Source organism: Nerophis lumbriciformis, linkage group LG01 (assembly GCF_033978685.3).
Source record: "Nerophis lumbriciformis linkage group LG01, RoL_Nlum_v2.1, whole genome shotgun sequence".
Classification (NCBI taxonomy): domain Eukaryota; kingdom Metazoa; phylum Chordata; class Actinopteri; order Syngnathiformes; family Syngnathidae; genus Nerophis; species Nerophis lumbriciformis.
Window position 1 is genome coordinate 49,818,286 of NC_084548.2, and position 18,537 is coordinate 49,836,822.

The following is an 18,537-nucleotide window of genomic DNA, read 5'->3' on the forward strand; positions in this document are numbered from 1 at the left end:
GTAGCGTGACGTCACAGGTTGTGGAGCTCCTCACATCCGCACATTGTTTACAATCATGGCCACCAGCAGCGAGAGCTGGTGGGATAGGTAAGATGCTGTGAGAGGCGGGTGGGACCTGATATTCAGCTGGGAATGACTAAAACAGTAAATAAACACTAGACATATGTATACTCTATTAGCCACAACACAACCAGGCTTATATTTAATATGCCACAAATTAATCCCGCATAACAAACACCTCCCGCCTCCCGTCCATATAACCTGCCAATACAACTCAAACACCTGCACAACACACTCAATCCCACAGCCCAAAGAACCGTTCACCTCCCCAAAGTTCATACAGCACATATATTTCCCCAAAGTCCCCAAAGTTACGTACGTGAGACTTTTTGAGACTTTTATTAGTAGGTTGCACAGTGAGGTACATATTCCGTACAATTGACCACTAAGTTTTTCAACTTGTTAAAGTCGGGGTCCACTTAAATTGATTCATGATACAGATATATGCTATCATATATACTATCATCATAATACAGTCATCACACAAGATAATCATCAGGGTGTATACATTGAATTATTTACGTGACATGCACATAGCGGCACGCACGTACGGGCAAGCGATCAAATGTTTGGAAGCCGCAGCTGCATGCGTACTCACGGCATCGTGTCTGCGTATCCAACTCAAAGTCCTCCTGGTAAGAGTCTCTGTTGTCCCAGTTCTCCACAGGCCAATGGTAAAGATTGACTGTCATCTTTCGGGAATGTAAACAATGAAACACCGGCCGTGTTTGTGTTGCTGAAGTCGGCTGTAATACACCGCTTACCTCCTACAGCTTTCTTCTTAGCTGTCTCCATTGTTCATTGAACAAATTGCAAAAGATTCACCAACACAGATGTCCAGAATACTGTGGAATTTTGCGATGAAACAGACGACTTAATAGCTGGCCATCATGCTGTCCCAAAATGTCCTCCACAATCCGCGACGTCACGCGCTGACGTCATCATACCGAGACGTTTTCAGCAGGATATGTCGCGCGTATTGACATGTGTTGCAATGTTAAGATTTCATCATTGATATTGTTGCGTTTTGGACCAGTTGTTCCTCCCAGGGAATTCAAGTCACAATTCGCTCCCAAGTTCTTTCCGACACTTAAAGCTGAGTTGAAAAACCACCAGAGACAGAATAGGTATTTTGTTGTATATTCTCAAAGCTTTGCCAATATACATTGATTGAGACCAGTCTAACCATAGAACATTCTATTGCGCCTCCCAAAATGGTCTGTCTTCCCGATCCCACCACCCTCTCTCTCGTCCCATCTCTCTAGACAAAACAAATGCTAGTCAAAACACATTCCAAAGAACTCAAGGTTAACACACACAGTATACTTGCTGACAGAGCATCAAGAGAAGAAATGGAAAACACGAGCTGTTTTCAAATATGACAAAGAAATGGAAGAAGTACAACTTAAATTCGGATATATGTAAATATCTGCCTCCGACAATTCCCCCTTCAGATCTTCTAAAAAGATCTTTATCACTAGTATAACACTTCTAAAATACGCCCCTCTTTGAGCAAGCTAGTAAAAAATTAAAAGCATAGTTACATGGGAGATAAACGGATGGAATCTATGTCAATGTCGTCACTCTCAGGGAAGGAAACTAGCATTTCTCGAAAGTCACCACTTTGCCAGACCCCCTTCAGTGACATAGCAAACCCAGGTTGTTCAGCAAGCCCCTCAACAGCATCACGAGTCAGGTTGGTCAGTCTCAACAGATTATAAAAAACATAGTTAATGCGTTCTACATTTTTAGTAGCAGTCACAGGGAAAATAGCACCAATTATAGGAAGGTTCTCGAAACCTGCACAGGATTCACACCACAATGTATGTTGTGGCGGGACCCCCCTTGGTTGTCCAATTGCATCAAAATAAACACTCTCAGGGTTTCTCATCAAATCAAAGGAGCCCGTTACACTCCTCCGAGATAAAACATGGCGTCCTCTGCGTGAAGTTAGAGAGGCTGCTGAAACAGGAGTTCCAAGGGGTGTTAATTTGGTACCGTCTAGGGTGACTGGGGTCACCAGTCTAACCATAGCACAAAGCCCAACGGCTGACGTCAGGATTCTAATGTACAATCTATGCTCCCCACAATACCAGAATAAGTCAGCTCGTGCCCAAGGGCCTATCCTTGAGCCATCTATCAGGGTGGTGCACCAGGAGGGGTTAATGTCACCCAATTCGTAGGGGGAGGAAGGGGGTCCTGTAAATTGAAAACACGTGTATTTCAGCTTTTAGGCCACAAAGGGAAGAAGTCGGGTGAAATTGTCAACAGGAGGGTACACACTAACCAACAAATCACAACCTGGCGGTGTGGGTTCAGAAAACAAGGAGATAAGACAGTTTGAGCCATTAGTGTCAGTCAACTTAAAAGGGGCGGGGTAAGTGTGGGGAAAGGGGCGTCCAGCGGAACAAGCAACACAGTCACCCAGGTCTTGGCTCTTAGCCATGCTAGTCATCCACCTAAGCCACAGGTTGCCTGCACCTGCTCCTAAGGTCAAAGCTACCAGGTCTTCAAGGGGGTAGTTAACGCCCTCTCAAGGACATTAATTTTAATAATTCCTTTAGGGTCTGTACCTTTCTGGTCAACCCCCAAAACAACATAAAAGGGACTAGGTATAACACCTGTTCTGGCAATTGTAAGGGAAAGGGGGTTCTGGGACCGATCAAAGTTCCTCTGAAAGGTCATCCCTCTCAGAATAACTTTGAATTGTGGAGGTATGTTGGCATATAAAGGGTCATGGTAGTCTAAGGGCCCTGTGTAGTGGGTTACCTGCTTCCATAAGGGGCACCACTTACCAGAGTATGTTGTCCGCATCCGACACCAATAGTTCAGGTTTGAGTCGTAACAAAGATAGAGGTTACTAGCGCGGTAAGAACTAATTTTCCCCTCGCACTTAATTACACTACACAGGTCAGAAAAGTAAGTCTTGCTGTCCCCCTTGACCAAGTCTATTTCAAGTCCGCCGTACGTTCTAAGACACTTGTCAGTCACTGTCGTCGGGAAGGAAGAATTGAGACACAAGGTCAGTAGAGCAAGCCCAAACACCAGTCCGTCAGGGAATCCTACTGGGTATAACATCCTGCCTTTCAGAAATCAAAATCAGAGTAATTCAGGTAACGAGACGGGGATAAACAAACTTTTCACTTAATGTAACGACACAAATAGTATGCTGAAAGCAAGCAAGAAAAACTAAGAAACATCTAGCATATGGACTGGTCTCACAATCAATGGTATACAATATTGGAGTTGATCAGAGTAATGTAGGTAGAAAATCTGGAAGATCTACACGACGGTAGACGGCAGCTCAACGGAGAGAGGTGTCTCTCAGCGTCGTCTTTTGGGCCCCTTCCGTGGCAGGCTCCTCCGCGGGAGTGCGGAGGTAGAGGTGGTACCAGGTGTCCCCTGTACCAGCTAGTCGAAGGGCGTGGGACGTCCGTACCACGACCTTGAAGGGACCATTCCACCTGGGCTCCGTACACTTGCGTTTGATGACCTTGATCTTGACCCTCTCAGTGGACTGAAGGGAATCTGGAGTGGCGGGCTGTCATCCTCGAATCTGTACAGAAGAACTGGCACACAAATTCTGCATTTTGTGTAAAATACCATTTTGGTTTTACGCTGATTCCTTCTTCCAGGGGGGTGTTGATCCTGGGAAGGGGCTGACCTGTATGCAGTTCATAGGGTGAAAAACTCAAAGGGCGGTAAAACAGTTTTATTCACGGACATTCGAATGATCATTAACGCTAATTGCAACATGTCAGTCCAATCCAATTTGGTCTGTGCACAGATTTTAGCCAATTCGTTTTTGATATTCTGGTTCACCCTTTCAACCTTACCTTGGGACTGAAGATGGTACCCCCAAACCGAACCTGTGTTCTAGTCCAAGAGCATTTTCGACCAAGGCTAAGTGAGTAATTTTAAAATGGGTGTTTTGTCTGACCTAATCTTTTTGGGGAAACCATGTCGGGGAATTAGGTCATTCACAAGCCATTTAATTACTGATTTTGCATCCTCTTTTGAGGTTGGGGTTGCTTCCGGCCAACCACTGTGATTGTCAACACAAGTCAGCAAGTATCTTTTCCCTTTCACCGGATTGATCATATCAATGAAGTCAAAAACTATACACGATTGACCCTCACCTCCTCCATATTCCAAATTGATTTACTAAACTACTATCGATGTGAAAAATGGCTATTTTCAAGTTAAATTTACAAACTTACAACAATTTAGTTATAACTTCTTACCCACAGGAATATTGTTAAAGCTATTTTGTTGTACGGAGTCTGAATCCAAGAGACTGAATCCACCCTCACCTCCTCCCCCTTCTGTTTCTGAAAAAGAGACTGTGTCAGTAATACTATCACTTTCAGAAACATCTAAGAATAAGGTCAGCTAATAGTCAAGTACAGCAAGAGCAGGGGCGGAGGACATGTCATGTTTGAGGTCAATGAAAGTCATTTCAGTCTCTGTGGACCACTGGAGGGTGGTATTAGGGTAGGGGACCCCTTAGCGAAATCAGAAATAACTCAAACTCAACTAAATACACAAATACTTGAAAAATACTAACCTTATGGCGGATGCCTTTGCAGTAGTAATTTGAAATTTCACCACGCCTGGTGGCCACAATAACAAATTAAGTCAAGCTCATGTTGTAGAAAGTCGAATGATGCGGACACGTTTGTTACTGAATACTTTCTATCAGACTTCTGTCATGGCGACTGTGTGTATGTAATAAGCAACTATAATTGTTTGATATGCTTAAATGTAATGTGTCTTTTATCTCAGCTGTTGTGTAGCTGCTAGCTCCTCGTAGCCTACAGCCGGGGTGTCCAAAGTGCAGCCCATAGCTATGTGCTTAACAGAAAACTTAAACAAGAGGAAAATGTGGTTTTTGGGGTGTCTGTGCAATGAGTGGCAGCTACGCCGTGTTTTATCATTGGACCTAAGTCTTTGGTTTTGTAGGCGGGGCAAAGAGCAAGGGAACAATGTGGGACAGCAATTGTGTCCATCTTATACTATGCTAGTTGTAGCAAAGATATGTCAACATGAGCAGCCACACCTTGAGTTCCAACATATATAAATATAAAGGAGTCAAAGGCCTCCTGGCATGAACATGAGGCGATTCGGGTGGCGGTACACACGGAAGCATCTCAGTCAGCCAGGGTTTTCACTGATAGAGCAGTTGGAGATGTCAGCCATTTCTGGTGTTTCAGGCTGTGGTATGAGCTCATGAAGGAGCTTTGGTAGTGGTGTCGCAGCTTGGTGGTTGAGCCGTCAGGTAACACCAGGAAGGTTCCTTCTGTGCGATATTGAATGTCAGGGTACAGTCTGTAAAGGAGGTCATTACCAATTAGGCAAGGTGTGTGCAGGTCAACCACGAAGGGGTGCTTCAGTGTGTGTCCAGCAATCTGAACCGGAAGAGGTTTGGTGACCGGTAACATTCTTGTGACCTCAGCGAAGCCTTCGACCTTCAAAAAGGAAGCACACAGTTTCTTTGGTACCTCTGCATTCAGAAATGAGTGGGTGGCACCAGTGTCAATCACAAACTGATAACATTGTCCGTTGACACTTATGTCCAGCAGGGGGCCTGTCTGTATTTCCTGCTGGGGCTTCTGCCTTGGGCGTTTTTTGCCATGCCTGTATGATGTTTTGGCTGCAATTGGGAGCCTGTCTCGTTCAGAGGAGTTAGGACATTCACGTTGCCAGTGACCCGGCTGGCCACATGCAAAACAGTTTTCACCCTGTGTTGGCCTCAAAGCACCGTGTCCACCACCCGAGTCCAACCGTCTGGTCACACGTCTGGTGTCCTCCACCTGCTGGGACTCAAAAGCAAGGTCACCCACTGCTGAATATACGCTAGCTGATCTTTGACCTTTTGGTTCTTTTAACTTTTCATCTTCAGCGATCTGTAATTTAAGTAGTTGTTTCCTTGTTACTCTACCACCATCCTGCTCTGTCCAATTTTGCATGTGATGAATAAGATGTCCCTGCCATGTGTTGTTTTTGGCACCGTGTATATCAGGGTTAGCTTTGTTTAAAGTGTTTAGCCCAAGGTTCCCTCCCTAAGGTACAGGTGGGAAAGCAAGGTCAACAATGGCTTGCATGTCTGTGACGGCAAAATGCTTATTTTGAAATTGGCCCCTAATAGCAGCTTTATGTGTCAACAATGTCTGGTATGTACGCGCGAGGTTGCCATCTGCCGGAGGAAAATGGTCAGACGTGCAAAGGAAGGGGTTAAGAATTTGAGCCGATGTCTTAGAGAGGGCGTGTGAGTACCTCCCTCTCTTGGCACTTGAGTAGGTGGCGTTGGCTTAGTCAAAGTCTGGGCGGGTCGTTTGAATAGTCTCGTGTATACGCGACAGCCCGTCCTTATCTAATTCTTCTCTAACTTTCTTTTCACTTCCGTCAAACTCTTAAATTCTCGAGCACATAAGTTCTGTAAGCCTTCTTTTAAACCGTTAGGTTTCTCACCCTGTGCTCGAGCCATGTCCTTATCTATTTCACCTTGTTTCCCCCCTCCGTCTCTCCCCGCGGACTCCACCGTCACCTGTGCTCTTTATTGTATCATACAAAAGGACTTGAACCCAGAACTCTTTTAGGGGAGACCAAACCCCCAGGGCGAGCCACACCCGACTATTTGCTTACTCGTCAGTGAAGCATCCCGTCACGGTAATCTATCTTTATCGTATTATTCAAACGGACTCTAACCCAAGAATATAACATACGAAAGGACTTGAACCTAAATCTTTATCGTATTATTCAAACGGACTCTAACCCAAGAATATAACATACGAAAGGACTTGAACCTAAATCTTTATCGTATTATTCAAACGGACTCTAACCCAAGAATATAACATACGAAAGGACTTGAACCTCCAACCATTCTAGTCACAGGTGAAAGATTTAAGACGCAATGACATGAGTTGGCCACCATATGCAATGGCGGACAAGGCAAAATGCAACCAATCCATCAAAATGTCCACTCTGTGTCTGGGGTACAAACAGTGTTTGACTTACATACTTCAAGACAGACTCCTAAAGCAGATTTTAGAAAAAGGCTCTGCTTACCTTGTTTTATGTTTGGCCACTATTGAGTCTGTCCAGAAGAGTGTAAGAGGTGTCCAATTCTCAGCGTGTCGCCCGGACGAGCCCCCAAATTGTTGCGTTTTGGACCAGTTGTTCCTCCCAGGGAATTCAAGTCACAATTCGCTCCCAAGTTCTTTCCGACACTTAAAGCTGAGTTGAAAAACCACCAGAGACAGAATAGGTATTTTGTTGTATATTCTCAAAGCTTTGCCAATATACATTGATTGAGACCAGTCTAACCATAGAACATTCTATTGCGCCTCCCAAAATGGTCTGTCTTCCCGATCCCACCACCCTCTCTCTCGTCCCATCTCTCTAGACAAAACAAATGCTAGTCAAAACACATTCCAAAGAACTCAAGGTTAACACACACAGTATACTTGCTGACAGAGCATCAAGAGAAGAAATGGAAAACACGAGCTGTTTTCAAATATGACAAAGAAATGGAAGAAGTACAACTTAAATTCGGATATATGTAAATATCTGCCTCCGACAATATATAAACTATCAGACTGCGTGGTCGGTAGTAGTGGGTTTCAGTAGGCATTTAACTAACTTCTAAATGCCTTTTTCAACATTATGAGAGTCATGTAAACATGAAATAACACCCTTTAGTCACAATTACAATCTTTTATTCTAATATAGTAATGCTGTCTGAGGCTGAGCCAATCAGTGGCCACGATACTGAACAGTGCGTTCTGATTGGTTTGGTCTCATCTAGTGGCCAATGCTACTGTAGTAAAAAAAACCTCTACTGTAGTATTGATATTTTTAGTTTATTCAGCCATTTTTGTGTTTGAAAATGCTTAATATTGGACCATAAAAAAAATAAAAAGGCCCCAAAATGTTTCTAAATATCCCTCCCCATCCATTTTCTACTGCTTGTCCCGTTGGGTGTCGCGGGGGGTGCTGGAGCCTATCTAAAAAAATTGCAATGTGGCGCTGGACAAATGCACTGTATTATTGGTCATTGTTCTTTTCTATTGCCATTAATAATAATTGTTCATTTTGTTCATTTTGCCATGTTTACAATAATGTGACTGATAAATAAATGTCCTTTAATATCTCGAAAAAACTGATAATGAAATATGGACATCACGAGAACTGCACATTTAATGGCTGCTCATTCTGTATGTAGGGGCTCATTTGAAATTAAGGTCTGGAACAAATGCTCAAATGGTCTTTTATTGAACATCCATGGGTTTAATGGCCAACTGTAAGAGCTAATGAGCAAGTATACAGAATAAATGATACTTTAGGAAACAGTTTAGCTTTACACATTTGTACATTTACACACATTAAACAATAACTGAAATATTTCACCTTGTTTCCCAATTCAACTGATATTAGAATTATTTTAACTATTCGTTAGGTTGTAGTTCACCTTTTAACTGCCTTGTCCAAAAGGGATCTGAAGTTGTTAAATCATCATCAATCTATTGATACAAAGTTTTTTTTTCTTCATGTTTTTGTGTTTTATGGCCTTTTTGTCAAAATAACTTTTTATCATAATGTTATGTTATGTTTATAATGTAATAGTTTTTTTTTTATAATGGGGAAAATGCAAAATATGCATTATTTTTCAAAATAAGTTATTTAAGGTTGAATGAAATATATCTGCCGAAGATCATTTTCATTGCATTTCAGCGGTTTACAACTACAACTCCCAAAGGGCAGCCATTTGAGTTTTGTACCTACAACTCCCAAAACGTAGTCAAATTGCTGGATTAACTCAGATGTGAATCACCCAGCATGCTCCACACAGAGTATGAGCCATTTATTTTTCTCAACTCTCTGCCTCTACTGCTCTTTCGTTTGTCACTTAAGCAAACATTCCGTTCTTATGTCTTTATATTTTATTCTAACAATGTTGCAATCAAAAAACAATGCAATTTATATTAAAAAAAAGACTGGTGAAATTGCAGACTGCTAATTTTTAAACTAAACCATCACATTACAAAAGGAACACGTGTAATGCCCAAATTAAGCGTGAGAGGTGCACAAGGGTTACATGTCTCTGCCGTGGCACCTTCTCCCCCGTTGTGTGGAAGAAACATTTTAATTTCCAACAGTGGGTTTTTATCACAATAAAAGCATGTCTGCTTTTATTGTGATTAAAGCAGATATGCTTATATGCATCTTTTGACTTCAAAATAGAAGTCATAAGATGCATAAACAGTAGAAAGAGATCTGTCACATGAGTTGTGTCAAGAGTTTATTTTATTAATATAACCACTTGTGACTAAGTACTAATATATATGTATTCCTCTCTTTAGTCCTATAAATAACAACTTTCTGTCCTAGGATTTTCCTGTGATCTTCCACGAGGTGACGGGCGTTGACGAGCGAGAGGCCAACAGCCCTTCGTTCTTCAACAGAGCAGAGGTGGACGTGCTGATGTTTTATGTGAGAGAACTACTGCTGACTGCTGGCAAAAAGGGGCTGGCCATATTATCTCCCAAAGACATTGGCATCATCGCCCCCTACAGGAAACAAGTATTGATCTCGTTATGTATCAGTAAAAATGTGTAGTGTTATGTTGTACTTCATGTAAGTACGTTTGTTACACAGGTGCAGAAAATCCGTCAGGCCCTGTATAAAATTGGAAAAGAGTTCAAATTCAAGAAGGTGGATGAACTTAAGGTAATGAAACAGTGAAGGTTACTCGAACTTCTCGTCTGCCACATGACCTCTCAGGAGGTTTTCGGAGTGTCATATACCAATGGATAGCTACCAAATTCAGTACTTTTATAGGAACCGACCTAATCCTTTTGGCATTACTCTGTATCGAGTCACGTAAAATTCAACAATGCCATATTTCAATACCTTCTGTTGCTCGGTTGCAAACTACACTGCACTTGGCAAGGAAACAATCCGTTAGGTAGTACCGTATTTTCCGCACTATAAGGCGCACCGGATTATTAGCCGCACCTTCAATGAATTACATATTTCATAACTTTGTCCACCAATAAGCCGCCCCGGATTATAAGCCGCGCCTACGCTGCGCTAAAGGGAATGTCAAAAAAACAGTCAGATAGTTCAGTCAAACTTTAATAATATATTGAAAACCAGCGTTCTAACAACTCTGTCCCAAAATGTACGCAAATGTGCAATCACAAACATAGTAAAATTCAAAATGGTGTAGAGCAATAGCAACATAATGTTGCTCGAACGTTAATGTCACAACACACAAAATAAACATAGCGCTCACCTTCTGAAGTTATTCTTCATTCGTAAATCCTTCGAATTCTTCGTCTTCGGTGTCCGAATTGAAAAGTTGCGCAAGCGTGGTATCCAAAATGGCCGGTTCCGTCTCGTCGAAGTCATCGGAGTCAGTGTCGCTGTTGTTCTGTGAATCCTGCCTTCCGGAAAGCTCGGACCACAGTTGTGACCGAAATATCTGCCCAGGCATTTACGATCCACTGGCAAATGTTGGCGTATGTCGTCCGGCGCTGTCTGCCCGTCTTAGTGAAGGTGTGTTCGCCTTCGGAGCTGTGTGAAAAAAGCCACCCGGCCTCTTCGCGTAAACTTCCCTTAACCACTCGCTCATCTTTTCTTCATCCATCCATCCCTTCGAGTTAGCTTTTATGATGACGCCGGCTGGAAAGGTCTCTTTTGGCAAGGTCTTCCTTTTGAATATCACCATGGGTGGAAGTTAGCATGGCAAGCTAGAACCACAGTGAAGGATGACTTCTCATTCCCTGTGGTGCGAATATTCACCGTACGTGCTCCCGTTCCACAGTGCGGTTCACAGGAATATCAGTTGCTGTGAAATACGGTAGTAATCCGTGTGCGGATGGAGAGATTGCGTCTTTTTATGAACCGGATCCTTTTCGCTTAGTAGGAGCCATTTTGTGGTCTTTACAGATGTAAACAGGAAATGAAACGTACGGTGATATCCGCGCGTTTTTTCTTCTTCTTCCGGGGGAGGGCGGTAGCTTACAGTAGAAGAAGAAGCGCTTCCTGTTCTATGGGGGCGGGTGCTTACCTTGGCGGTTGCTTGCGTAGAAGAAGAAGCGCTTCCTGTTCTACCGGGAAAAAAGATGGCGGCTGTTTACCGAAGTTGCGAGATCGAAACTTTATGAAAATGAATCGTAATAAAGCGCACCGGGTTATAAGGCGCACTGTTAGCTTTTGAGAAAATTTGTGGTTTTTAGGTGCGCCTTATAGTGCGGAAAATACGGTACTCAGCCAAACTGCCTCTGGGTAATGTTGCAATTTTCCATGCCATTAAAGAAAGTACACCTGATATAAAAGAGTATGACTCCACTCCAAAATGCGCTAGTTTGATGCTAATTACATTGGCTTTACCATAGTCATGTTGCTGATTAGCATTAGCGATTTCACATGCCGATTTCAACACCTCCAAATTTGGTATTAAAAACTACAACTAAGATGACTGTCCAATCAAACAGCTGGTGTGTATTAAGTACGATACTTACTGAATAAACGCTATGTAGGACTTAACATAAGAATGGACTAGCACATTCAACTTTATGGCAAAGACTACTTCCTAGCTAAGGCACCACACTAGTCCAGAGTCGTGTATAAAGAGAGTATGGCCAACTCAACAACAGGCGCCATGACTGCTACCAAGGATGTGTGCGGCTGTGCCAGGATGCAAGATATTGTTGTTGTTTTGAAGTTAGTTTTTCTGGCAATATAAACCAAAATAATACGTCTATTATTTTGGCGAAATTGGGACTTTTGTGTGAAGTATGCAGGACTGTACAGTGTGAGTAATTTACTCGCATTTGGGACTAAAAATAGGTTGTGCGTGTATAAAAAATTAAAAAAAATTGGCGCACATGTGCAAATTCAGATTTTAACCCTTTAATTTGCATTTTACTCAAAATAAATACATCCAAAGTTTTATCAAACTGAGTAAAATTTTCATGCATCTGTATAGCATGTTCGAAATAAACTTGAACCATAACCACAACCAAATGGACAAGTGATTGACGCAAAAGTGTCACTGAGCACTGCGTGTCCCTGCTCCTCCTCCATGCACTGTGTGGTGCGCCGCCGCTCATAGCTCAAACACTCGTAAGAAACAACGTCTTAGTTGGAGGAACTCGTCAGTAAAAGCAGTGTTCATTTTGTTAACTAAACGTTTTCGTTATCGTCAGCGACCTATTTTCCCTTGACGAAATTAGGGCGATAACGAATGAAAACAAAAACACATTGACAAAAACAATGACAATGATATGATACAATGATATTAATTGACAATTTAGTCAACAAATTGAAATAATAAATAAATGCTGAGAGAGACTAAAGCCAATCATATTTAATTTGGTCTTTTAGTAGGTGGGAGAACATTTTTAATCACAGTTGCATGTGGGAGAGGGGCGGGCGGAAAATCGTGGAGGGTATCCAATCTAGAACTACCGTTCTGTAAGACAAGGTGTTTTGATTTTCACCTGGAAAAGCAAGATGCAAAATATGACATCAATACAATATGTCTTCTACACCGGGAAGAACGAGAATAGAAGACCTATGGACGCACTTCACCTTTGCCGTGGCTTTATTTTCTCGGTAAAAATACAGCCAACTTGAAGCGCCATCTGCAAACCAACTATCGGGACATAAAAGCAACAGTAAGTAGGCTGAAGCGAATATTTCAAAATGACTCATACTGTACTTAATTACTGTTACAATTGTAGACATTATAGCAGGAGCAAGACCGCTTAACTATACTTGTCCGAAAATAAATACTTACCTAAAAACAAACTGCTGTTGTAGTAGACCATGATCCTGCGATCAGCTGAGCCGAGTTCACCCGCCATTACTTAACATACTGTATATACGTACCTGTAAAGTGCACTTTAACTGATGTTCAGTTATTAGTTGAACAACTTAACAACCCAGAAGATCAGATTTGTCATCTTTCAAGCTAACACCCAAAGACAGACAACAAGGAAGCCAACACACATAACACATTACAATGCATGATGGGAAACATGCAAAACTCTCTCCACGCTTCCCCATGTTTGGTGCATTTTAGCTGCTTGATATTTCTGATTGATTACAAAACTTGGAGGTGGTCACATAAGTAAACCAGGAGTTGAACTTTCACATTCTCTTAATATCCAATTCTGTTTAATTATCAATCATACATCCATTATATTGATACAATATGTACACATGCATCTGTATTGTTACATTACATGCAGTCGGCCAAATGTATTCATCCCAAGTCAAAAGGTTTGGACACCCCTGCATTATTATTATTTTTATTATAATAAGGAATATTTGCATGAATTATGAAATGTTTGTGTCAGGTTGGTTCTGTGGAGGAGTTCCAAGGCCAGGAGAGAAGAGTCATCTTGGTGTCAACAGTGCGCAGCAACCGGCAGTACACAGACTTTGACAAAAAGTTCAGCCTTGGCTTTGTCACCAACGAGAAGGTACGTGACCACATAGTGTACACGTGGGCAAAAGTATTGGGACACCAATTGAGAATTACACAAAGAGTGGCATTTGTAACTCTCACTGTAAATAGTGTGAACAACCATTCCTTCTTGGGAGTTTTCATTCCCATAAGTGTCCAACACTCTTGGACTGCACAAAACAAGACCTTGTTTGAAAAGACTTCATCTCTTGTCAGAGGTTCAACGTGGCTATCACTCGAGCTCAAGCCCTGCTGATCGTGGTGGGAAACCCGTGGGTGCTCCGCACTGATCGAGTGTGGAGATGGTACGTGTCAAATTAATATGCTCGTTTAGAGTAAGAAAACTCATCTCCTGTCATGTCCTTCCCGTGCAGCTTCATCGAGTACTGTATAGATTCGGGCGCCTACGACCCTGACCACGTGGAGGAAGAGGACAATGTGATCGCAAGGCTTTCAGGTCTCTCCATCAAGATTGACCTACAAGGTGAAACTACTCATTTTAAACTTTTTTCAAAAGATGTTGAAGGGGAACTACACTTTTTATTTTTATTTTTCCTATCATTCACAATGCTTACGTAAGACAAAAGCACTTTTTTTTAATGCATTCTAAATATTAAATAAATGCGGACAAATGTCCGTGTACAATGGAGCCTATTGGATTATGTCTATAAAGCGCTTAAAAAACATCCAAACCCCACCATTAAGGTTTTATATACAATATGTAAGTATATATGTAATGTAGTAACAGACACATTTATAATAACACACCGGATTATAAGGCGCACTGCTGAGGAATGGTCTATTTTTTATCTTTTTTCATATATAAGGTGCATTAAAGGAGTCATATTATTATTAGGGATGTCCGATAATGGCTTTTTGCCGATATCCGATATTCCGATATTGACCAAACCCTTAATTTCCGATACTGATATCAACCGATACCGATATCAACCGATACCAATATGTACAGTCGTGGAATTAACACATTATTATGCCTAATTTGGACAACCAGGTATGGTGAAGATAAGGTACTTTTAAAAAATAAATAAATAAATAAATAAGATAAATAAATTAAAAACATTTTCTTGAATAAAAAAGAAGGTAAAACAATATAAAAACAGTTACATAGAAACTAGTAATTAATGAATATGAGTAAAATTAACTATTAAAGGTTAGTACTATTAGTGGACCAGCAGCACGCACAATCATGTGTGCTTACGGACTGTATCCCTTGCAGACTGTATTGATGTATATTGATATATAATGTAGGAACTAGAATATTAATAACAGAAAGAAACAACCCTTTTGTGTGAATGAGTGTAAATAGGGGAGGGAGGTTTTTTGGGTTGCTGCACTAATTGTAAGTGTATCTTGTGTTTTTTATGTTGATTTAATAAAAAAAATAATAATAAAGTAAACAAAAACCGATACCGATAATAAAAAAAACGATACCGATAATTTCCGATATTACATTTTAAAGCATTTATCGGCCGATAATATCAGACATCTCTAGTAAGAACTTTACACTACTTTGTATTAGAAATGGCAACAGCGGAGGATGACTGTCCCATAACAAGAAGATAGAGAAAAAGAAGAAGCTTATCGACTACGGTGTCAGCACGGACTACAAAGGCAGACGTGCACAATTTTTCAGGATTTACGCAGATGCCAAATACAGATCAGCAGGTACCAGAAGTTAAGAAAAGTTTCTTTTGCATAATGTTCCGAAACAAAATGCCAGCTAATGTCTTACTTTATACACACACCATAATAATACTCGTATGTTTAATGCGCCAACAATCAAGCGGTGCGGCTTCATAGCTTACCAAAGTCGTACTAAAACATTTTGATTTTTGAGCGCCGTGTGTAATGTTCTGTATTTTCAATGGAACATATAAAATGTTGGTGTTGTTTACTTGAGACCCATCATAGTGCAGGCTACACTTATCTTTTATGTTTGACTGCCATCTACTGGTCACAATTATCATTACACCATGTACCAAATAAAATAGCTTCGAGGTGGGTAAACTCAACCAAACTTATTCCCTACATTAGGCGTACCGGGTTATAAGGCGCACTGTCGAGTTTTGAGGAAAAAAAAGGATTTTAAGTGCGCCTATAGTCCGGAAAATACAGTAATGTTTACGTATTTTGCTCATTTTAAGCATACGGCGGCGCATTCATTTAAAAAACGCATCACATTTGCTTTTTTCCTTCGACAACATCACGGATTATTACTCACTGCAGCCTTCATGAGAGCCAATAAACATAATAAAACATCACTTACTGTACAAGGTCTGCTCTTACCGGGATGCCGACTGTTAGGATATTGATAAATTCCCGTTCAGATGAAGAATCACTCATAATCCTCGCAAAGAGAGAAGGGGGGAACGAAGCATCCAGTTTTTTTCCCCATTTCCGGGTCTAAGTTTGGCTGTCAACTTCTTAATTCATGTCCACATCATTTTGCTATAAAGGTGAGAGGCATAATTTGTGATGTAAAATGAATATTCACCAGGTCAGAGGTGAGAAAGCAGCTCTCCAGCTGATGATGTCACTACAGCAGCATAAGGAAGTCAGCGCTCTGTGATCAATGCACCGCTAAAAATAAGTCCTTAATGTTTGTGCTTATAATAACAATATCACTAATACTTGGATAATATTCAGGTCAGGAAATGTAAATGGAGTATTGTTGGTAGTTTTGGGATGGTTATTTATTGGGTTTTATGGTCGGAATAGACGCAATAACGTCATATCTCAAAGTGGAAGCATACTTTTTACAAGTTCGAATGCATTTAAAAAAAAAAGGTTTCTTGTCTCTCCTAAGGATTGTGATTATTAGGCAAAATTCCAAAAACCTTTAACTTAGGATGGGATTCATGGCTTTTTGAAGGGAGCCAGATCTTGAGAAGCCGTTCCTTTCAAAGAGCTGTTCAACAGACTGGCTTGTTATTAGAAGTATTTTTTTAATCAAAGAAATAATTACTGGTACCGGTACCTAAATAAGATGTGTCTCAAAATGATTTCAATGTACACCAATATTACTCTATTGCTTGAATTCCAACACGTGACTTCTTCCCAGAAGGGAAAACCAGTGGTGGTCAACCAAGCTAAGATGGCTGCAAAAAGCAGATACATGGTTGTGTTCCCAGACATGATTGATTGATTGATTGAAACTTTTATTAGTAGATTGCACAGTACCGTAGGCTACATATTCCGTACAATTGACCACTAAATGGTAACACCCCAATAAGTTTTTCAACTTGTTTAAGTCACGTTAATCAATTCATGGTAACATATAACATACATATCAAACTATTGTGGTCCAGACGTCATTCTACAGGACAAAACAGATGAAAACTTGTAAAAGCATGGAGGTCTACAACTCCTTTGTGTGTGGCTGGGTCAAGGAAACTGGTATCATGACTCTCCCGGATAAATATTATTTATTTTTGCTCGGGTAAGGTTGTATTTCATGATTGAACTTCACGTGTAGCGCTATGTTTGTTGCGCCGTTTACGAGTATGCATGTTTCCCCCAGGCTTTATCAAAATATAAATGTAGATGTTGTGTATGTACTGAAAGCTTCATTTATGATAAAGTTAAAGTACCAATGATTGTCACACACACTAGGTGTGTTGAAATTTGTCCTCTGCATTTGACCCATCCCCTTGTTCACCCCCTGGGAGCAGTGGGCAGCAGCGGTGCCGCGCCCGGGAATCATTTTGGTGATTTAACCCCCAATTCCAACCCTTGATGCTGAGTGCCAAGCAGGGAGGTAATGGGTCCCATTTTTAATAGTCTTTGGTATGACTCGGCCAGGGGCGGACACTCTAACCACTAGGCCACTGAGTAGATTGTTACTTTTAGTAAAACCTTAAAGGGGAACTTCACTTTTTTTGGACTTTACATATCGTTCACAATCTTTATGAGAGACAAGAAGACAAAAGTTTTTTTTCTTTCTTTTTTTTTCGCTTTCCAACATATACAAATCAGCTTGTTCTAGGTGGCTAGCAATGCAGCTAATGGGAGTAATCAATTCTACCTCTAAATCACTTTAAAAGTGCATTCAAAAACCGTCCGCAATACTTCATTTACATTCCGTAACCTGTATAATAACCAAACTGTAGCAAAATTGTTATTGTAAGAGTGAACACTGAAGAACTCTTTTTCTAGCGTAGTAACACATCGCCATGCTACGGTATTAGCTGTAAAAGCTAACTACGGCAAGAGATAAGCTAGTTTCTACAACAACACAAAATGCGTTTGAGTTTGTAATGCACAACATTGCGATACGACACCAATTTGTATTGACTGGAAAACATGAATAATCACATTACAGTATCTGTAAAGTATTAGCCCACAATTCATGTTTTGTTTGTACACAGCTGAGCTAGCAAGACAGAGTATGTACTGTAGTTGTACTAACAAGCATGGCGTGCTGCGCCTATCATGATCGATATTAAAGTGACTCACTCAGCTGGCCGGTTGATTTTGGGGAAGCACTCCATTTATGTCACAATAGCTTGGCTCCAAGTTCCATATTTATAGCGTCATAATCGCTTTCACCTCACTCTCCCGGCTTCCGTCTGCTCCAACGTTTCACTCTTCCTTAGTGCTCACTTCTATAAGCAGCAGTAGAAAACTACTCGTGTTTGATTCCGGAAGTAGGAACACAAGTTGTTGCCAGAAGTCAGATGTGCACTGCTATGGAAACCGAAATCAATGAGGGAAAAAAATGATCAAAATACGGTAAATATTGAACATATTACATATTGTTATGAATGTGTTTGTTACTACATTATAGTTTACAGACTTGCAGTGTGTATATAAAATGTTGCTGGAGGGTTTTGAAGTTGATTTAGAGGGCTTTGGACGCTACAACGGTGACTCCTATTAGCCCCATCTTTCAAGCGTTTTTTATCATCTTTAAAATCGTAAAAATGTGTTCTTGTCTCTCATAATGATTGTGAACGATAGGCAACATTCCAAAAAAA

At 41.0% G+C, this 18,537-nt stretch overlaps 1 protein-coding gene across 1 annotated transcript in view; it reads left to right on the forward strand.

Annotated features, from left to right (window-relative positions):
* Window positions 1–18,537, forward strand: part of LOC133622647 (putative helicase mov-10-B.2) — a 50,904-nt gene that overhangs the window by 30,238 nt on the left and 2,129 nt on the right. The window contains exons 18-22 of the mRNA XM_061985486.1: window positions 9,451–9,642; window positions 9,718–9,789; window positions 13,431–13,556; window positions 13,757–13,845; window positions 13,915–14,024. Coding sequence (XP_061841470.1) covers window positions 9,451–9,642; window positions 9,718–9,789; window positions 13,431–13,556; window positions 13,757–13,845; window positions 13,915–14,024 — 589 coding nt within the window. The remainder of the gene's footprint in view (window positions 1–9,450; window positions 9,643–9,717; window positions 9,790–13,430; window positions 13,557–13,756; window positions 13,846–13,914; window positions 14,025–18,537) is intronic.